General features: G+C 32.0%; 1 protein-coding gene across 3 annotated transcripts in view; it reads right to left on the reverse strand.

Moving 5' to 3' along the window:
* Positions 1-23,662, reverse strand: part of LOC113070155 (colorectal mutant cancer protein-like) — a 70,390-nt gene extending 46,728 nt beyond the window's left edge. The window contains exons 1-3 of one of the 3 annotated variants that reach the window (XM_026243376.1): positions 23,611-23,662; positions 14,161-14,405; positions 12,505-12,701 (exon numbers count right to left, since the gene is read on the reverse strand). In XM_026243376.1, the coding sequence (XP_026099161.1) occupies positions 12,505-12,701; positions 14,161-14,405; positions 23,611-23,615 (447 nt within the window). In that variant the 5' untranslated portion in view covers positions 23,616-23,662. Of the gene's footprint in view, positions 1-12,504; positions 12,702-14,160; positions 14,406-16,202; positions 16,529-23,610 lie in introns of those variants that run through there. The other 2 variants (XM_026243368.1, XM_026243385.1) reach the window with 2 other exon arrangements.
* Between the last annotated feature and the right edge of the window lie 743 nt (positions 23,663-24,405).

Below are 24,405 nucleotides of genomic sequence, written 5' to 3' on the forward strand. Positions count from 1 at the left end.
TAAAATTGTTTACATAAAATTAATAAAAAATAACTGCACTATTAAATAACAAAATAATATAATTTAATAAAAAAATTGAACTAAAAAGTATTAATTTAAATAAATATGGACTTAAAATAGCAAAAAATATATATTAATGTAAACAAACACCAAGAGAGAAAAATAGCACTCAAATGCCTAATATAAATCCACTGATATCTGATGAATAATTAGTTTTTTTAAAGAATATAATCAAATTAACAATTAGAGTTGTTCCGATTCCGATACTAGTATCGGAAATATCTCCGATACCACAACAAATTCTGGCATCGGCATCGGCGAGTACATGAACCCATATACCGATCCGATACCATTTTCTTAAAAAAGACCTAGTTATGACCGCAAGCTTTGCCTAACCGCTGCACGGTTCTTCTTCGCTGCTCAAAATGCATTGAAAACACAGGAAGTTGTGCTGTGTTGCCACAAGCAACCCCTGTTTAGAGCAGCGAAGAAGAAATGAAAACGCGTTAGCAGCCCTTATCTATATATGACTGGATCACTCATCACATTCTAAACTGCCAAAAGACAGTGAAGCCGCTACTATATTATAGATCAGTGGTTAGCAGTATGTCTCTGTAGTACCGGTAGTTACAGACTCTCGAGTATATTCAGTACCGGCAACTGCGTTCAGTCGCTTCCGTGTAAGTCAAAACGCAGGGCTCCAGACAGTAGCCGAATATATACTAGTGTCTGTGAATATTAAACTGCAAAATACTATTTAAATATTACTCCCGCAAAATCTACATCTCTGTGGGTGACTGGCACAGATGCGCGAGAGCTCGCTGTTTTGTAGTCTCTGCTGTGTGTCATGAGGACACGAACGCATAAACCGTCACTTCATGAGAATTTACCGTTTCATTTGAGAATACTGTCATATCATAAACACAGACACTCAAAGATCTTCATGGCAGCCCATTAAAATAAATGTTTGGTTTACATGAGTAAATTGACAATATATAAAGCTACTGTTGTAGCCTACAGTAATAATAATACATCTCTATAATAATAATAATTATGCCTAGATGGTTGCTTGTTTTTTACTTGTTTTTTACTTGTTAGAGATTATCTGATTAATAGATCTTTTTTTATATTCCTAGACTTATTTGTTGCAGTTTTTTTATACAGTTATATTGTAAAACTTAAATACCTTTTTTAGTTTGCGGTGTTAGATTTTTGGCTGCATTTGAAGTTCTTTTTTGCATAAGAAAATAAATAATACTGTCAAATTCATGTTAGATAATAAAAATACTGTAATAAATACAGTAGTTCACCATGTATTTGTTCATGTTTTATTGAGGGATCTGTCTGAAGCACACCATAAAAAAATTCTAGCAATTTACACAGGGCTAGCTGTATATACAGATATACACCCAGGTATCGGATCGGTACTCGGTATCGGCCGATACCCTGAGCCCAGGTATCGGAATCGGTATCGGGAAGAGAAAAAGGGTATCGGAACATCTCTATTAACAATCAACAACACACCAACATATAAAAGCACTTAAAATAGATCAATAATTTAAATAAAGTGTTTGACCTTGAGACCATTACTGTAAAAAAAGAAAACATTTTTATAGAATTATTTCTGTTGCAACAACACGCCAATAAATAAATGCACTTACAATAAATAAAGCATTTAATTGATACAAATTGTAATGAATTATTTAATCAGCAACGCTCAGGTGCCTAATAAAAAAAAACAAATGTTTCTCAAGAACACATAACCGTATGACTTTACAGGATTTGACCTTGAGACCATTACTGTAAAAACAATTCTAGTTAATTTCTACAAACTGAGCACAATTATTTCCACTGCAATCAACCACGTGTCATGCAGTAAACCATCATTCGGCTGGTAAAGCCCCCAGAGACGCTCATCACTTCCAGAACAATCCCTGATCAATGTAAGAGGATAACATCTGTACACACAAGCAGCAGCTGTTCAGAGCCGTACACTTCACATAAACACGTGTTTGGACAATTAAAATGTTCAGCTAGCAGCTCCAAATCAAAGGTGCTCTCTATTAAGCGGCTTTTGTGTTTTTTTTTTTTTGGTGTCGGATCAAACGCTCCGAGCGAGTAAGATGGGATCTGATTACATCCCTGACACTAAAATGACAACAACATCAGCTCATAAAACACACATCCACGAGGCATTACATGCACATGGAGCAAAATGTCTCTTTCTTTTGCTTGAACTCAAGACGCGAGGAAGAAAATGAACTGCAATATTATGCAATCAAAACTAGGTGTTTTCTCCTAATAAATATTGAGATTAATGCACAACAAGTACTAGTGTAATGAAGGCATAAAATAAACAAAATTATTTCATTATAACGCATTAGTGAAATATTTATAATAAATGAAACTTCAAATGAAACGTGAACATGGTGCAAAACGTATTATATAGAATTAAATGTACCTTATTTTTTATAAACCGTGATCACACACTTTCTGACCAATTAATTAAAGTATTGTATATAAACAATTATACTATTATACTCTAAATTATATTACTCTCAATAAAAGACTTGAGAACCAAGCAAAACAAGATAAAAAAAATTCTTAATATAAAAATGCAAAGATATGGACTTTTAATTTTAAAAATGTAAAATATAACTCTGTAAATAAATATTCAATATAAATAAATAAATGCATATAAAAATTGAAATAATTATAAAACAATACATATTTTACAATAATTACAAATAATTATCATTCTTAAAAATGTGCTCATGCCACAAGATTCTGAAAAAGCAGTGAAAACAAATATATATATATATATATATATATATATATATATATATATATATATATAAACTATTTTAAAGTATATTTAATGTTGTTTTTCATTGTGACAGCAGATACATTTTCTTAGATAAAAAAATTATATTAAATATACTTAGAAAAGAGTCTAATGACTGAGCATAACTAAAACGATATTAAACTGAAAAAAAAACTATAAATGATTATAATTATAATAATTTCTATTTCAGTGTGCAGTTCTTGTTAACGGCATGCAGATTTTCTAAATAAAAATATTATAAAAATTATACTCATAAATGAGTTTAAGAACCAAGCATGACTATACAAAAATTCAAGTGACTACAAAAATGTTTATTAAAAAACCTGTAAACAAACAAAAAAAAACAAGTAAACAAATAACATTACAATACTGATATTCTTAAAAATGTGTTGCTCATGGCACAAGATGCTGAAAAACAGTGAAAAACTGCATATATATCCTATCTCAACTTTATGCTCACTTTTGAATTTGATTTCATAACAGATTACATTTTTTTCCTATTCCCTCCATTCTAGAGTCTGTGATTAAAGAAGTACATGTCTCCAGTGTAGGAGGGCGTTCACATGAGATCTGACCCTGAAAACACCCAGGATGAGAATCACATGACGAGGCTCTAAAAGTGACAGCAGAGAAACACACACACACACAGACACAGAAAGAGAACAAGAGCCGAAGTCTTTCCCCCAGTGTGTGTGTGTGTGGTGCGCTTCATCTGCTGCGTCTCACCTCTCTTCCCTCGGCCGCTGCTTCCCTGCCGGCGTTCACCGTCACTCCAGAGTTCATGGTCCCGAAACTAATGGTGTTTCCGGAGACGGTATTCCAGCCTGATACGGCAGACGCCCGAGGCTAACGAGAAACACGTCTCTTCTCAGGTTCCTCCCGCTTCTGTAATCCACAAACGCTGCTGGCGGCTCATCTTCAACCCCGTAGTCTTCCCAACACAATCCCAGCGCATATATCCACACCAGACACTACTCAATCCACACTCCGCACATTCCCTGAGCCAGCTCCGCAGCGCTCTGATCCACACACACACACGCAGAGAGAGAGAGAGAGGGACCTCCTCACAGCTGCATGGGGCCGCAGGATGGAGTATTTGACGTGTGTGTGTGTGTGTGTGTGTGTGTGTGTGTGTGTGTGTGGGAGGAGACTCCTTCAGGGAGTCATGCTCTGGACTTCCTCTCTCTCTCAGCCGCTCACTTCTACACTTACAGTAAACACTGTAGAAGTAAATCATCCAGACACATCAACTAACTCAATTAATGTATTTTTGTATTGATTGTGAAAAGATATAAAGAAATAAATTTTTTGCTCTATTGAATTGAATGCTGTTTAACAATCTTTGATTTATAATTATTTAATACTGATTTCAATAATGTGACAGATTCTTTTTTAATCATTTAGAAATATATATTTTTTAGAAAATTATTTAAAATACAATATTGCATTATATGTTGCTATATAAACACAATATTTGCCTGAGATACAACTATTTGAAAATCTGGAATCTAAAGGAGCAAAAAAATCTAAATATTGAGAAAATCATCTTTAAAGTTCTTCAAATGAAGTTCTGAGCAATGCATATTACTAATCAAACATTAAGTTCTGATATATTTACAGTAGGAAATTTACTAAATATCTTCAAGGAACATGATCTTTACTTAATATCCTAATGATTTTTGGCATAAAAGAAAAATCTATAATTTAAAATGGTACAATGTATTTTTGGTTATTGCTACAAATACACCCCAGAGACTTAAGACTACTTTTGTGCGGCATGGACACATATAAATATATAAATAACTTATAATTTATAATTCTTATATTAATTTATAATAATTAATATACATAAATCAATTATTTCAACACAAATACTATATAATTTAGAAATAGTTGTAAATTACAAATATTTAATATTTAAAAATCATAATTAACTATTATGATTTATAATTTTTATATTAATTTATAGTAATTTTCATACATTTAAATGAATTATTTTTGATAGCAAATACTAATTTCAAAATAATTATAAATTGTTAAAAAATATGTAATACTTAAATACAAAATGTATTTAAAAATGCAATATTTAAATACTTATGCATACATTAAAATCTATTTATGTTAATAAAATATTGAATAATACATTGCATTAAATATAAAATAAGTTAAATTAATAAATTTTTTACTTATATATTTTAAATAAATACATAAGCATTATACTCCCCAAAATTCCATGAAAGCACAATAAAAAAGTATCATAAATCTCGTTATTATTTGCCGTTTTTAAAGATTTACACTTACATACTTTTAAACAATCCGCAAAACAATGCAACGCACCAGATTTGACATTATTAATAATCAAAAAGTGACCAAAAACAAGCCTAATATTAAATCTGATAATTTTAATAGAAATAACTACAGTATACAAATAAATCGTAAGTAAATATTACATAATATAGCAAGTAATATATAACAAGTGTTTCTGTTGTGGTGCTGCTGGTCATTTTGTGTACCTGACATGCTTTGGTCACCATCCACTGTATGAAACAGAGCAGCGTGAACATTCTGCTAAATATCTGCTTTTGTTTTCCACAGAAGAAACTCAGTCAAACTGGTTTGAAACGGCACGAAAGTGAGCAAACGGTGACAGGCTGGTCATTTTTAGGCGCACTGTCCCTTTAAACCCCAGCCTCTGATGGTTTATTGGTGTTTGCTCATTGTTTTCCTCGCTCTGGCTGAGATCCAGGGCTTTCTCTGTCGTTTCTCTGGCTGAGGCTCTTAAGCTGATTATATCGCTCTCCTGACACAGACTCTGTGTAACGGACTTAATTACAGTCTTCATCAAAAAATCTGTCAGAAGCAGTCAAAAACACCCAGCATTAGAGCGTGCTGGATTTACATGTGAAGATTATATGGGTGAAAAGAGTCAAATATTGATGTTGAACAGGGTTATATCATGAAATCAACAGCTCCCTCTAGTGAAGTGATGGATCATTTCACCAAAAATCAAAGTTTAGTCACCATTATAACCCAAAACACACTGGAGATCATTATTCACATTCACATGATCTCACAGCTATATAAACTACACACATAGAGGTCGGATATTTTGGGTTTTTGGCAAACGAGCCACATTTCCTGCGAGAAACGTGAAGAGCTGAAGCTCAGAAATACAAAAATACTCTGATGAATAATTCATGAGCTTACTGTCATCATCACTAGACTTGTTCAGTGTACTGATGCATTCGATCTCCATCTTTACTTTATTCTTCTTAATTATTTGTTTGTGTGAAGTCACTTTTATTTATTCCTTCCAGAAATCAGTTCAGAAATCACTTGACTGAAACTTTTTGTTACTCCATTTACTCCGTGCTGTTAATTAAACTCATTCTTATAGTCCGTTTTACTGTTTTCTTAATTGTTTGTCTGTCGCTAATTTCTTAAGCATCTTGTTCCATATATCATGTACTAAAATAACACACCAAATGTAATTCATAGAAGATAATTACAAACAATTTGAATAATATTATAAATTATATATAATTACAATAAAATAAATATAAAGAATATTTGATACATGTAAACGTTAAATAATATTATAAATATATAATAAAAATATATAAATATTTTAATTATATTTTAAAAGTATAATACATTTTAAAAAATTCATATGTACTATTTTTTATTAATGAAAGAAAGACAACAGGGCTCTAAACTAACTTTTTGCACTGGTTGCACTTTATTTTCTAAAGGTTAGGTGCGGCACACAATTATCATAGCTTATATTTGATCAATTCAGCCTTCTCAAATCCTGACGACTTGCCTAAAATAAAAACTATAGATATAAAACAGTTCAAGCATATAACAATGTTTAAATGTTAAACCTAGATAAATGTACGATATACTCAGTAGTTTGTGTTTTTCTTTTTGTTCACTCACAGTATCAACAAAATGTTGTGCTTTTATAAAATAAAGAAAACAAACATGATGTGCTTTCTGCCATCTCGTCTTTAACAAGAGTTCAAAAATTAACCGAAACTCACAGACATGAATTAATATATCTACAGAAAGCTTTAAATGACTACTTAACAAAATAAAACAAATCGAAACAAAAACTCTTATAATCATAATCCGTGAAGATGCACGTCTCTCTAAATGTCTAAAATATAAAAAGTAAGGAGAAGTCCAAAACAGGCCAATAACAATAAAAATTAAATCCAAAATATTAAATTTATAAAAATATATATGTAATTAAAAATATATTTAAAAAAGTAAAATATATATATAAAAAATACCTAAATTTAAAATTGAAAGAAAGAGAGAAATTATTTAAACAAATTAATTCTTAATGAAATATCAGTATTGGAATCGGCCAATAAGTGTTTGATAAAATCGGTATCAACAATAATAATTAAATTAATAATTATTAAACATTCAAATTAAAAATGTATTTTATTTTTTTATATTTTGGCTGGAAATTAAGTAAAAAAAAAAAAGACTAAAAGACTAAGTTTTTTTTTTTTTGCAGTGAAGGAGCAGTATTCTGGTAAGATAATTATACACCGTAACAGTGTGTGTGTGTGTGTGTGTGTGTGTTTATTTCCGAGGGCAAGAGAGGAAACAGCATTCACATTTATCATTTCAGACCATTCCCATGGTGAGCATTCGTCTTTTCATCTGTCCTCTAAAGGATAAAACACACGTCTGGCCTTTAAAACAAGCAGCCTTCACAACGGCTGGAGAAAAACTGCTTGAAGCAGCACAACTGCATCTGAAGGACACAAAGGTGAGAGAGACCATAAACCTGCAGCAAACTCAACATATAATGAGGCTACAGAGCCAAACGAGACTAACTAACACACTGTGAAGACATCTCGAAGTGAGGCGTACTACATCTTTCTGAACAGACACAACACAGCAGTCTTCTGTCCTCACCTAAAACACAAATCTGAGCCACCAGAGGCTACACAAAAGGTAAATAATAGCAATAATATTTACAAAAGCATCATTTCTGGTCACTAATTACATATTTCATTAATCAAAATACAATCTAAAACATTAATACAATAAATGATAATGAAATATCAGTTTCCAAGAAGTTTCCAAGAAACCAAAATATATTTTTAATATATACTAAGAAATATATATTTTTTTTAATTTAAAATCCAATACTTTCAATACCAAAATATATTTTAAAATGTATTTCAGGAAGACTAAAAATATATCAATTAGCCTAAATGCAAAATTATATATATAAAAAAACAAGCTAATAGAGATGAAAAGTAGATTTATAATGATATAATCAAATTATTATGAGAAACATTTTAAATTATATTACTTTTTGTATAACATTTATTCAAATGTGTTATATGTTCACAGGAGTTAAACACAATAAAATAAAGCTTTGTTTCAAAAGTGGATTGAATGTATGAGAATTTGTTTTAATGCTTTAAAAAAACATTTATATATTTTAAATATGTTTTCAAAAATTTAGTCAAAAATGCATTGGTAGAAAATATTTAAATAAATATTTATTTAATATTTTTTTTTATAAAGTTGGATAAAGTTTGAATAGTGCTCATTTATTTGAAATAATCTGTACAATTATGAATGTCTTAATCAATTTGTATCTATTTAATGCATCCAAGGTGAATAAAATCAGTTATTTTCCAAAGCACAAATGTCCTCATATTTGCATATTCTGAATGTTAGCGTATAAATACACACATCAGCTAAACTGCTCTCTAAATATGCAACAACTTTTAATTTAAAAAAGCCAAATGAGTCGACCAATGCAACTAAGCAGAAAAAATATCCTTTTTCATTTAAGAGCCAAACATCTGCATGCATGACATTTATCGCTCGTTGCATCTGTTGAGGACAGTGTTTACAACAAGCGTGCACACACACACACACACACACACACACACACACACACAGCCTCCATCCTGAGCTCTTAACGAAGCTGATAATGAGATGACGCTCAATGGTGTGTAACAGTCATGAATCAGCGGTGACAGATGAGCGCGCGCTGATGGGATTGCTGGATCTTGTTGTGATAAGCATATTGGGAAGTTGGTAAATAACAGGTTTGCTGAATAACTTCAATAATGCATCATAACGCTTATGAAAAAGTGCATTTCCTGTTGTCTCTCACATCAAACTCCTCCCACATATTTGTTTAGGGCTGATGTAATGCTGCATTTCTCCAAATCAGATGAAGAAACACACTCATCCTTATCTTGGATGACCTGAGGGTGAGGACATTTACAGCACACTTTCATTTTTGGTTGAACTATTCCTTTAAGCTAAGAAAATCCTTTGTTATAGTAGGAACCTGTGATTTATGTGTGTAAAACATGATAGAATCACAGAATATAGTAAAAAAAATAAAAATAATTAAATGTACTGTGTAGCAGGGAATGTCACAGATTTTGGCAAATGTTGACGTTTTTGGGAAAGTGCAGAGGTTGCATTCAAATAGAATCCAGAAAAATAAATAAATACAACTAAAAAAAAAAAAAAAAAAAAAAAAAACTATCCAAAAAAATTAAAAAATCTGATTCCAGAAAAATTATAATGGAGAATAATATGAAATGGAAAAATAAAAAATAGACAGAATTCAGAAAATGTTTAACTGAAAAAAAGAAGAAAAAAAAACAAACAAAAAAAGCTAGTAAAGATGTAATTATTTTGGGAATAAATAACATGAATTTCACAGGGTCTTATCTTTCATATAAGTTTTAGCAAAGGTCTTATAGTCTTTGTGCATTTGACTGTACACAAACCACAAAATAAGATTAAAACAACCAACAAAAAGCCACTAAACTACTTAATAATGTCTTTTTAAAGGAGTCGTTTCTAAAAAGAAGATTATTTGGTGTAATGCAATGTTTGTGTGATTTAAGGCTCAAAACACATTATTTTCCACATAATGTAAAATACTGTTTCTCCTCTAAGCCCCGCCTTCTTTTTACAAATCTCAGTGTTCTGAAAAATGAGGTGTGCTCTGATTGGCCAGCTGTCCAGTGCATTGCGATTGGCCGATTTTCTCACGCGTGAGACGGACACTTATCAGGTTCAGGAAACTCTCCTCTCTAAAATGCACTGCACACGCTCCAATATTTGGGATGATACAGATAAAACCTAACCACTGATTTCTAGAATTATAGACTCAGCAGGATCTTCTGGAAACCGGACAGACTGAAGATGATTTGCAAGGCGCTCCACTAAACCTGGCTTTGATGGATGGCCTACATGCATTAGTGAGCTGGGACATGAGCCTCAGCAGATCAGGTCCGTAATGACATTTGGGCTCTAAGTGGAGGATGAAGTGACAGAGAGAGAGAGAGAGAGAGAGAGAGAGAGAGAGAGAGAGAGAGAGAGAGAGAGAGAGAGAGAGAGAGGTTAAAATACCAGCAGAGAGACGGCAGACCTTGCATTTAGAATAACTCTATGAATAAACGTGATGGATGCACACAATTTATATTCATCTACAAAACTGATTAAACTTCAGATCAACAGTTTTTAGGATCATATGAAACAACTTTAGTTATGGTGTGTTTATTAAACTATTACTGGACAGAAATGTAAATGTAAATGTAATAAATCACTAGACTTTCTTATAAGTATGACACGTAACAGTAATTTTCCATTAGTTTAATGCATTAACTAGAATTAACTAACATTGAGCAATTAATTTGTTAGCGTATGTATTAATCTTTGTTAATATTAGTGAATATAAATATAATATAATGTTAGTGTGTAATGTAAGCTCAGCTTCATTAAATAATATTTGGAAAAAAAAATGTGTTACTAATGTAACATAAAATCTGCCCATTCATTTAATCAACTAAGATTAATTAATGAATCAATTATTTTAGAATTGTTACCAAAAAAAAAAAAAAAAAGAAACCTTATTTTCAATTCAAGTTAATTATTGCACTTAACTCATGAAAGAAAATCTAATCATATAGTGAAAAAAGAAACTGTTAAGATTAACTTAAAAAAAAAAAAAATCTTTATCTGTTTTTCACTTACTTCCTGAAAAAAAAATTAAACCAAAAAACAGACGGACATAAAACACAGCACACACACAGATTCCCACTAAGCTTCTTTAACTGCTGGATAAAAACTACAGACGCTGCCTCATGAAGAAAACTGTAAACTACAGAAACGCAACATCACTGCCATTCTCCACAAACTCACAGTATTAATGTTAAACATGAGAGTTCATCTGAATAATGAAGAAACTGAACAACACTGAGCAGCACAGAATCACAAGCACTGCTTCTGAAGCACAGCATCCACTGATGAAACCAGCGGAGAATAAAGAAACCTGCGAGAGCATCTAAATCACACTGGTGATGTCCTGCTTTAATGATTCGGCACAACTTTACTGCTGTAACCAGATCTGATAACAACACACACACACACACACACACACACACACACACACATGCATACACACGCAGACACACACACACGCAAATCTCAGCAGAAAACACTCATACAGTAATGAGAATCAATGCACAAAAACACAGTTAGTTCTTGAATCAAAATAAAGGTTGGTTGATCTTGATGCAGACGAAGAAAGTTCAGTGAAGAAAAGAGCAAACACTGAGAACAGATCACAGCGCCACCTACAGACTCACTGACACACTGCAGCCAGATGAACCACATCCCAACTCCCAATAATGAGATCAGAGGTCAAATGATGACTAACTAATTCATGATTATGAGATTGAAAGTCAAAATTATGGCATTAACTAATTAATACTAATTTATAAATTAGATTAAAAAAAATTACTATGACATAGGCCAACTAAATTTAAATTATACGAAATTAGGATTTATAATGAATTATGATAAATCTCACAAATTGTTAAGTCATAATTGCATATTTTAATTCTAATGCAGTTAATATTAGACTTTGCTCAAAATCTAATTTTATATTATAATTTCAACTGATTATAATTTGCCAAAGCATGTTTCTTATTTGGGGGAAATGTATCTGATTTTGCCCCCGAAATCAAATAAGAAAATTTAAAAAGTCTCTTTTAAAAAGCTCTTTTAAAGACCATTAAAATGCACAGAGTTTGTTTTTAATTCTCATAAATCTTGATTATTCTCATCTGTTTTATCAATTATTTTTATTTAACTCCAGTACAAATACAACCATAATATACCACATTGCCTAAAAGGAAAAAATATCTTATTTGTTTTGTAAATTATCTCTACATCTTTACAGTATTTATTGTACTTTCTTGCATTTGTGCTGATTTAAAAAAAAATATATATACACATTCAATTAACTTAAAATAGATATATCACTTAAAATAGATATTTTTATTAATATTTTAATGCTTTTATGTATATTTACATAAATAGTTATTACATTATTAGTAATCCCAGATTTATATATATTTTTTTAACTTAAAATGCAGAAAATCTACTGAGAATCAGCTCTTAGATTATGTAGAGCAGATAACACATGGGTTAAATGTTATGAAAGTGATGTCACCGTATCATTAGTCGCGTCAGGTTACAACACAAGTAACTAGAAACAAACAGACATGACCTTACTATGAAAACCAGATGAAATCAACTCATTCTTGCCAGTCACTCAAAGCCAGCGGTCAAAGCGTGGTCAGACTCACAGTGTTGGCCAGACCCAGAGCCCCGCTGCGGCCGGACGGATGCTGGGACAGGAGCTTGTGAAGTCCAGCCGAGGGCTCCAGAACACTGGGCTGATCCAGGAGCTTCCGGAGGAACAGAGAGCTCTGCTGCGGAGGATGCAGGTCTGGACTGTGTAAGTCTCGAGCTCCAGAATCAAACTCCCAGCTCTCACGAGCGCCTGCGGGAACAAACACACACACTGCAATACAAGACTGAGGACTACAGAACAATACAGGAATATACAACTCGCAATCGAAACATTAAACTTTTGCATATAGCTTATTGCAAAATGTGCAAATACATGTTTTGAGAGTGTGGTGAGAATCATGGGTAATGTCATTTGTCTAGCCAGGAAATTCTGCTATTAAACTATTCTTTTATGGCTTCGACAAAAAGCATAAACCTTCAGTTGATCACAGCAGGTCTGTCTTTAAAAATCATTTCTATACCCATATGGAATAATTTTTTATGTCCATTAATGCTTAAAAAATGTGTGTTTTTATACAAAAATTAGACTATGTTTTTGCCCATTACTGCTAATAAAAATGCATGCTTTTTAATGCAAACAAGAAACTGTTACACTCCATTTTGTTAATTATTGCTAATGAAAAAGCAATTTTAATACAAATAATACAGTTGCACTCTATATTTTTGTCAATTTATTGCTAATAAAAATGTGATTTTTATTACGAAGATTACACTATAGCACTGTACATTTTTGCATATTAATACTAATAAATATTGTTGATTTTTAATACAAACTTATACTGTTGCACTTTAAATGTTTTATTAATGCTAATAAAAATGTTTTTAATAAAACTGTTGCGCTATATTTTTTGTGTATTAATGCTAATAAAAATGATTTTTAATACAAAAAATAAAACTGTTGCTCACTATATTTCATTACTGCTAATAAAAATGCAACATTTTTTATGCAAAAAAATATAGACTGTTGCACTATTTTGTCAATTATTGCTAATAAAAATTGTTGATTTTTAATACAAATTTATACTGTTGCACTGCACTCTAAATGTTTTATTAATGCTAATAAAATTTGTTTTTAATACAAAAAAATATACAATGGCATTCTGTATTTGTGTCCATTATTGCTAATAAAAATTTGATTTTCATTACAAAAATTATACTGTTGCACACTAAAATTTTGCTTATTAATACTAATAAAAATGTGTGATTTTTAATACAACAGTATACTGTTGCACTCTAAATGTTTTGCTTATTAATGCAAAATGTATTTTTTAATACAAACAAATTATACAGTTGCATTCTGTATTTTTGTCCATTATTTCTAATAAAAAAAATTATTTTTAACACAAAAATCACACTTGCATTCTATATATTTGTTCATTAATAAGTAAAATCACCAATAAAAAAAATGTGAGAGCAGCATTCAGTAATGCTGATTAAAATAAATGACCTTTTTCTTATTTTTTTATTATACAGTTGCACTCCATATTTTCATCCGTCAATAATGATACAGTTGCACTTACATTATTGTCTACAATGTGACAATAAAATGTGTATAGTAAATTACAACAAAAGTATTTATGAAAAGGACACAACATTGAAGGTAGCTGCTCATTTTCGGTCTAGCTGAGATCGTGGTAGAGAACACATACCCAGACTGTTCTCGCTGCTGTCGGGCCACGACGACACGTGTTCATGAAGTGTCCTCTTCTCCGAGTCGCTGGACACCAGGGAAAGCTGGCCTTCCTCCTTGCGGATCTCGTTCAGCAGCTGCATGCGGCAGCGAGTGAAGTCTTGGAAGGAGATGTTTCCTCGCTCGTCTGCGCCCAGCTGCCCCATGATCTCTGCCACCGAATCCTCCATGTTCAGCTGCCGGCAGACCATCAGCAGATCATTCCTGACCGACACAGAGGCCGGGAGATCCCAAATCGTCACAAAAGCATGAAAAAAGGATATTTTCTCACAGCTGAACTGACTTCATCAAAGTCATTATGAACATCTTCCACTAATGTTTCACAATCACCTTCAGGGGTGAAATATCAAATCTTGATGACACACTCACTTGCTCACCAATGGATGTGAATGGGTGCCGTCGGAATGAGAGTCTCACAATAATCCACAGCACTCCAGTCCATCAGTGAACATCTGGAGAAGACAAAACCTGAAACAAATCCAGCATTAAGATGATTTTAACTCAAAAACATAGTCTATAATCCATAATAACGCTGCTTGATCTGTGCAGATTTCTCTCCTGATTCAGACCAGAACACTTTTTAACTGGAGGAAGTGTTATTATGGATTATAGACTCTATGTGTTTGAGTTAAAATCATCTTAATGCTGGATTTGTTTCAGGTTTTGTCTTCTCCAGATGTTCACTGATGGACTGGAGTGCTGTGGATTATTGTGAGACTCTCATTCTGACGGCACCCATTCACATCCACTGGTGAAACGTTTCATTATTTGTGTGAACGACGTCTTTAAGGCATTACGTATGAAGCAGATTACAGATGATTTTGCTTCACATTTCTCATAATTCACAGTTTACTTTGTGCTTGTTAAACCTCATGCGTAAAGAATTGCTATAAAAGTTAAAGCTGCAGTCGGTAACTTTTGACGCTCTAGCGGTTAATAAACAGAACTGCTTGCGTCTTGCGGAAGAACATCGTAGCCGGAACTACTTCTCTCTGTTTATGTCTATGAAGAATCACAAAGGTACTGGGTTACTCCGCCGCGGTATCCCCGAAGCAATCTAAAATAGTCCGAATATAAACACTTATTATAGGTGCACACTAGTGATTCAGGACAAGCTAAAAACACGGTTTGGAAAATGGATTCATGGTGTACTCGCTTATTATATACATTTTTCTACATTTTGAACACAAACAAAGTTACGGAGCGCAGCTCTGATTGGTTGTTTCTTAACTGGAGCGGTCAGTAACTGCAAATGGCAATAGGACACTGGGAGGAGCCAGAGGAGCTGGATTTTATCACAGATTATCTGTCTCATATTCTACTGTCAGGACATAATGACAGGTTTAACAAATATGTAAAAAAAAAAAAAGTTCCCTACAGCACCTTTAAATAATATTTTAAAATCATATAAATGTAAAATATAAGCGGTAACACAAAGCTTCTGAATTACTTTTATGACCTGAATGCATGACATGCTACCAAAAAAGATGCATGTCTTTTTCAATACAGCGGAACACGTTTCACATGTTTTTGCTTTAAAGTATGTTTGTGCATCTCGCAGTTTTACATTTTGCATCTAATGCAATGACATTTTTACGAGTCATTTTAAGTGTCCAAATACTTTTGGAGCAGATACATGATTTTGAAACCTCTTTTATATTAAATCACATCGAAGCACGCTGCTGTCTTCTTCAACAAAGAATAAGACAAAGTGCTTTTGCAAATCAGTTCTGAAGCCACCTCGGATCACTTTAACTCATCAGATTACATTAATGCATGCCAAGTGTGTCCCGGAGAAACTCTCAGCCCTGAAACACGGTCAGAAACATCAACAAACGCTAAAGTGTAGCGAGCGGATGAGGATGAAACATTTCCCGTCACTTCCGACGCTCCAGCTCCAGCCTCGGGAGCGTCCGAACTAACTTCACGCGTCTTATTGTGTTTGTTTGCGCTCTTTGCACGGATTTAATCGCACTATCTTTGCTCTGTGATCGTTCTTACAAACTAAACTCGCCCGTGAGGACACCGCGCCTGTCCCGCTGCTCGACTCCGTGACTCTTCTTCCGCTCGTAAACGCGTCAGAGTGAGTTTGGTGTAGTTTCTGACCGGTTGATGTATCCGTCTCCGTCCCCGTCACACGTCTGGAAGAGCCGCCGCATGCGCTCCTCCTCCGCGGTGCTGCACGAGCCGCTGCTCCCGGTGCTCCCGCTCTCCTCCGCCGCCGCCATCACGATCACAGGCGCGCGCACAGACACGCTCCACGGGAAACGCGCTGCATCTACAACAGCACATTCTTTTCAACTGCTTTGCATATTGTAAAACATAACAGATATTATTCATTCATTAAAAAAAAAAAAAAAAAAAACTAACTAAACAAAGGTAAAAGTCTGTTTTGTTGTAAATATACATGTATATTTATTAATTTATTTTATTCTGAATTATATTTTAAATAAATGTATATTATCATAGAAACATTTATATCTGTTTTAATTTATTTTGAATAATATTTATTTTTTAGATAAATGTATATTTAGTTTATTTTGAATAATATACTTTTTATTTTATTCTGAATAATATACTTTTTATTTTATTCTGAATAATATTTGATTTTAAACACATTAATTATATTTATTTTAGCTTGTTTTGAATAGACTTAATGCACATTTAATTAATTTTGAATATAATTGATTTATTTTCAATAAATGTTTCTATTTTAAAGGCATTCATTTTTTTTTGAATGTTTATTTTCATTTTAAACATTTCATTTTGAGTACTATTTATAAAAAAAAAGACATTTATTTATTTGGAATACTATAAATTTTTTTTGCTTGTTTGTTTTGTTTTATTCTAACTATTTTTATTTAAAAGGCATAAAAGGCATATTTATTATTATTATTATTACTATTATATACATGTTGTCTAATTGTTGTGTAAACGATATACATTATCAAATATAAAAATAAATAAAAAATCCCCAAAATTCAATATATAACTTTTAAACTCATTTCAAACATCACTGTAAAAGGTTTTGTTTTTTAAAAAGCATCAATACTTTCTCATGCATCTGTTACTGCAGGTTAAATGCATTAATTTCCTGCATTGTGTGAATGCATCTATATGCCACTTCATATGCAGTTTCTGTGCCACCTTAATTTGATCGATTGCAGTCCTATAGTGTCATACAATATAACTTAATTGATTAAATGTAAGAATTTGACACAAAAGATGATGCATTAAGGATAGAAAAAAAATAGAAAATGCCCATAAAAGGTAGAAATCCATTTAAACATGTTGAAATATAAAATTTCTGTTACTCCTGCAAACTTTTCTTTTCTTTTCTTCCAGACGGAGAGTTTCCTCAGACCTGAAAGTCATCAGACTGTTGCCCTTTGACCTCACATGTGCTTCCAGCATGACTACAGGCTTTAATTCCATTCAGAGAAATCACTGCTGATCATGTGTCAATATTTAGTCGTTTGCGTAACTCTTCTCTGCAGCGAAGAAAAGGCCAAAACCTTGTAAAGGTCTGATGGAGAGCGGATGCGTGTCAGAAGAGGAACCCACAGCCAGAGACAATAATAGGAAGCTTTTAAAAAGCAGCGAGACCTTTTAAAAAATTCCTGAGCTGAGATCAGAACAAACAAGAACATTTCTGACATTAGCTGAGTAAACAGAAGAACAGCCGAGGAAACGGTGGCTCAGATTTCACTTTCTCTGGGTGATTTATATACTGAGATCCTTTTTTAAATATTTTAAATTATTGAATAGCTTATTTCAGTTTTAGTTTAGTGTATTTTTCCAGTAGAAAAGTTGTTGTGGGTCTCTGAATAAACCATTTCTGAATGAATCCTCGTTTTGAAGGAATCGGTTGAATCAATGAACCGATGGCCCATTCATAAAGATGGAGCCGTTACTTCATTCCTTAATGAATCAACCGTTCGAACGAATCGAATGAATTAATGAATCAATGACTCATAAAGACCTTTACCGCCACCTACTGGCAGTTTCAGCTTCTTTAGCGTATTTCCATAATTTAAAAAAATCCCAAAATAAAATAAAAACCCAAATTAATAAAAAAATACTAAAGGGATAGTTCACTTAATAATTTAAGGAAAAAACTATTTCTAAAGCTACTTTTTGTGCTTTCATTTAATGGTTTAAAATTTTCCTCCAGATTTCTCAGATCTGATGTGCTATTTATAATAAAAAAACTAAATAAAATTACAGCATAATTATGCCTATGCCAACATGGACAAGTATTCATGACGTAAAATAAAAAAATAAAGTGAATTACTAGCTGTCCAGTCTAAGTTTAGTTTATTATTATTATTTTTTTAAAATATGTCTATAAAGTTTTTATTTTTATTTACATTTAAGTTATTTAAGTTATTTTAGTACATCAAGTTAAAATGAAAAATATTGCTTTGGCACCTAGCTGAAATAAAAAGTTTTTTTTTCATGCTAATTAAATTTTTCATTCTCTATAAAAGTTGATTTGCGAATTAACTTTTTTTTCTTTTTACGTTTTAGTCACAACCCTGGTGCAGCTGACCTCAATACTGAATCAAACCCATACAATGCTTGCTCTGATTTAATGAAGTCTTTATAGTTGCATATTTTGCGAGCAATTGCATCCTGCAGAAACGTATCTGTCATTGGTGTTTGGTGCACTGCGTTTATTATTACGCGTCCTGAAATGTGATTGTTGAATGGAGAAAGATAAGACGTGTGGGCCTCGTTGCTCCTCTATGGGACGGACTGAAGCGTGAGTTAAAGCTGCAGAAATGCAGAATGACTCTGGATTATCAAAAGGCTGAGAAACACAGAGATCAGCAAAGAAACGGCACATGCATTTATTACTCCCACCTCAATCTGAAAATGCACTGTGAAGCACAAAAATGCCTCTCAACGTGGTACAAAAAAGCAATTTCTTCATGAAAGAACAGTGTAAAACGCTATAAAACACTGAGTTTAACACAATCTTCAGTCCTGTTGAGACTCTCGAGTCTTTATTTGATGGTTTTGCTGATGTTGCTGTATCTGGCTCCCACACACGTCACCAGGACGTAAAAGTTAAATTCCAAAACCCCCCCCAAAAAACCGGTTGATATAAATTAAAATTCAAAAAAATGAAACAGGGTTAATAAAAAGTGAAATTCTATAAAAACAAAAAAAAAAAACAAAAACAAAAAAAAAACAGGGTTAATATAAAGTAAAATTCCTTAAAAAAAAAAGAAAAAAACAGGGTTAATATAAAGTAAAATTCCTAAAAAAAAAACAGGGTTAATATAAAGTACAATTCCAAAAAAACAACAAAAAAAAAAAAAACAACAGGGTTAATATAAATTACAATTCCTTAAAAAAAATTGTTGATATAAAATACAATTCTAAAAACTTAAAAGTTAAAGTAACCCCTCCCCCCCACAAACAAACAGGATTAACATAAAATTCTAATTAAAATACCAGATAAGGAGTTAATAGTTGACTAAATTTAAAACTAACATCATAAAACATTGTTATTGTAAATAAAATATTTATTTTATCTCAGTAGGTTCACTAAAACTATAAAGACACAAACCCGACACACTGATCGAAAGGCCAAATTCAGAAGATTTGACACATGAAGCTGGAGTCCACAGAAGTGAAGCGCTGGAGGTGAAACACCGTCAATCTTCAGTTATCATAGTACTGTACTCGACACACACACAGCACCGGTGCCATGATAACTGAAAATGGACAATTCAAGACGGCGGAGAGGATAGATGCAATATCATCACTGACAAAACACAGTTCTGGATGTCTCCATTTTTATTGCAATATTTCTGTCTTATAGAATCGACAGATGTATTTTCTTAATCAATGCTATATTCAGTTTCTAATGTGATTTTTCCCTTAATGACATCAAAAACCTTTAGGAAAATAAAATCACTTGCAATGTTTGTCACATGGATGAACTAATACAAGTTTATGCATACAATTTTCAACACTGATAATAATCAGAAATGTTTCTTGAGCAGTAAATCATCATATTTTCATGATTTCTGAAGATCATGTGACACTGAAGACTGGAGGAATGATGCTGAAAATACAGCGGAGCATCACAGAAATAAATTACACTTTAACACAGATTCACACAGAACACAGTTATTTAAATAGTACAAATATTAAACATTTTTACTGTACTTTTGGTTAAATAAATGCAGCTTTGCTGAGCAGAAGAGACTTCTTTTTTTAAAACAATAAAATCTTACTGATCTCTAACTTGATAGAAAATCAGAAAGTTTAGTGTTAATATGTCAAATATTTTATGCATTTTATGCATGCATTCACAATAGGTTATTATAGTTACATACATTACAATATTATAAAATTGCTACTTTTATGCATTGCATGTGTAAAATCAAAGAAATAAGCAAAAAACAAGTCTAGCAGAAACAATTGTGACATAATAAATCAGGCGTTTTAGTTAATTAATATGATGATAAAATAAAGACCATGACACTTTTAGACAGTCCTCCGTAGTACTGAATGATTAGATTTAGTATATTCGTATACATTATTGCATCAATATGATTCTGTATAGCAAGAAACAAGAAGATCTGATCCATCGACATTCATGAACAGACTCAGAACATGAACCTGGACACGCAATTAACTTAAAATACACAACTCTACATCCTCATTTAAAGAGACAGTGACACGTTTAGGAAAACTACACTTGCATTTAAAATGAAAAACTACAAACATTTTAAACAAGTCCATCCTCACCAAGAACTAACACTGCAAGAGAGACACTGACGTCCTGATGAACGGCTTGATTTGATGCTCTAACGATCTGAAACTTTCCCACAATGCCTGCTGGAAAAGTCCCAAACATTTCTGTCTGAAGGTGAGACTCTGAAACCCTGTCCACGTGATATTCCTGTCATATTCTCCATGACAAACCGTCAAATGTAATTATGAGGCCGCACACTGAACGTCTTTGTCAGAGCTGCATAACAACCGGCCGCATGTTTTCAAGAAACTACCGTCTGTGCTCAGAATCAGGCCACCAAGAGCATAAAGAAAAAAAATCTTATTTATTTAACGATTCATCAGCAGCAGAACAAGAAGCAAGTAAAAAAATATATAAAATTTATGCATTTAGCAGACGCTTTTATCCAAAGCGACTTACAGTGCATTCAGTGCATTATATATATATATAAGAAATAATAATAATTATATTTTGTTTAAAAAGTTATAATTAAGCCTGTATTATAAACTCAAAATCAAACCTCAAAATTCTTAAAATGTAAAAAAGTAAATAAATTATATGTTTTTATCAAGGGTTATTAAAGTAAAATAAAATGAAATCGGAACCTTAAAAATAAAAAAATAAAAAGAAGTCACTTAAAATAAAATAAGCAACAACAACAAAAAAAATGCAATATATATTTCAGAAACATATAATTTTAATGGTTTAAAATGACGTACTAAAATAACTAAAACAACTCAAACTAAACAAAAGCCACATTTCATAATATATAAACATACACACACACACACACACACACACATATATATATATATATATATATATATATATATATAAACATAAGAAAAATAAAAATAAAAAAAAAATAAAAAAAAATAAAAATAAACAAAACAAAACACAAACTTTAAAATTCATATGAAAACAAAAACTATAGAAATAACCATTCAAAATATTAATAAGAACTATCAAAATATTGAAAAAAAAAAACATTTAATATTGAGAACGTGTTTTAATAATAAAAATCATACTGTCTGGTCTAAATGTTTTAGTTCATTATAAATTAAAGAAAAAATACTATTAAATATTGTCAAGATATTAAAAAACTAAATATATAAATAATATTAAATTACAATGCAATGAGACTTTTGGGGTCAAATGGGTGTCATTTTCATGAAAATAAATGAATAATAGACTTTGTTTTCCAAATCAAATAAAGGATTCAGATTTTGCAGTGGAGCGACACAAACAAGGACAGGAGCGTGTCAGTGACCGTACCGCTCTGCCAAAACATGCTCAACACAAACAAGTGCTCGGGTCACTCTGGAGATAACCTGAGACAAAACATCATCTGAGAGCCGTCTGATCAATGATGGACCGCTGGACACTAATGACAGAAGAGAGAAACACTGAATCATACCACGCGAAGATAAAATGTGGAAAATAGTGCTACTGTGTTATTAACATGTTTGGATATCAAGACCAGATTTCATATGACAACATGTTCAAAACAACCTTTTAAAGCTGAAGCGTGTTCTTTCTGCACCATACAAAAATTGAGAAAATAATGACTGTTTTCAAACAGGTTTCCAACACTGCACCTGTGCGCCATTGGTTGAACATGTAGCTCCGCCTCTTCCTGTCACGATAACAGCTTTGTGTTGTGTGATAAATTGCTCCAGAAATGAAAGTGATATTACTGATATTTTATAGAGTATTTTATGCCACTGAATATAGAATTATAATGTAACAGCATAAGGTTTTACACACTTCCAAATGACAACAAACTTTAAATTTTTAAGAATATTTAGCTCATGGAAATTAAGCTTTGAAATATTAGATACCCTAAACAAGATCATATCTGATCATAAGATCATATTTTTTTTATTTGAACAACACCTAATGACTACATGTCATGTACGAAAAGCTGCAGAAGACACAGGCACAAGTGAAGCGTACAAAACATGGTGACATTAATTTTTAAGTAAATATAATTGGCGATTTATCACTAAAAATGATTGAAGTCATGTGCAGATATTGTGCGATAAATATTGATTATTGCAACAGGCATAGCCCCGCCCCCAACAATATCAACTATATATATATATATATATATATATATATATATATATATATATATATATATATATATATATATATACACACACACACATATATATATATATATATATATATATATATATATATATATATATATATATATATATATATATATATATATATATATATATATATATATATATAAAACCAACAAGTATTAATAACTTGCCACTCATTTATGTATTTCATGTGCAAAAACTGTCTTTTCTTATTTCATATTGATATTTATCATTTTCTCTTGTTTATATATATATATATATATATATCTATATATATATATATATAGATATATATATATATATATAATAAAATAATAATAAAATATCAATATGAAATAAGAGACCTTAGATTTTCTTAATGCATATAGTATATTCTAATTTTCAAAATGTAAAATTTTCCTTAATTATAACAAAATATTGAATGTTTAAAAAAATTACAGAAGTGCATTAAAAACAAACCATGCTGAACATGCAGACAGTAATTAAAAATGTTTAAATTTAAAAACAAACAAGCAAAAAAAAGTGAGAATAAACTCACGTCATGTTTCCAGTTTAGTCAAGCGCAGCACAATCAGAACTAGTCTGCATTCAGGAGCTGTTTACTACAGAGACTGACCACCAGCTACTGATTAACCTCAGCACACACACACACACACACACACACACACACACACACACACACACACACAGCGTCTTCAAATATTAACAGCCCTAAAAAGACTCCACTGCTGCCAAACATTCAGTAAGAAAAACACAGATTCAACCCATTTTAACTCAACTCACATGCCTCAAAGCGAGAGAGCCTCGTGACGTGTGTCTTCCCCGTGTGTGCACTATGAAGGGAGCGTATGCTAAGTGTTTATCTGGAGTCAGTAGACTGAGTTACAGACTCGTAGTGGATTACAGTTAAACGGCCGTTCTCCATCACAAACACACACTTTCTCCTCCAAAAACCTTCTCTCAGAATGAGATGTGATGGACAAGCATCTATTTCCCAGCATGCCTCTGCACCAGGATAGTGTAAACAAGCCAAACAATGCTTTGATTAAGATTTTTTCCATCTAAATAAAAATGTGAGCAGACACAAACCCTTTCAGAGTAACAATGATCAGACCGTAGAACATTTTTAAATGTTTGAAACACTAACATCTGTCATTGGTTATAAAAAATGAGTAGCCCCGCCCACAAATCACCCCATTGGTAGAATTAATGATGTACTTTTTCAGTCTGCCATTCAAACAAAGAGTCTATTGACATCACTTAAGATACAAATAAATACAAAGAAAGAAATACAAACTTTTAATTAAAATTAACATTAAAATATCCAGTAACA

Source organism: Carassius auratus, chromosome 5 (assembly GCF_003368295.1).
Source record: "Carassius auratus strain Wakin chromosome 5, ASM336829v1, whole genome shotgun sequence".
Lineage (NCBI taxonomy): Eukaryota > Metazoa > Chordata > Actinopteri > Cypriniformes > Cyprinidae > Carassius > Carassius auratus.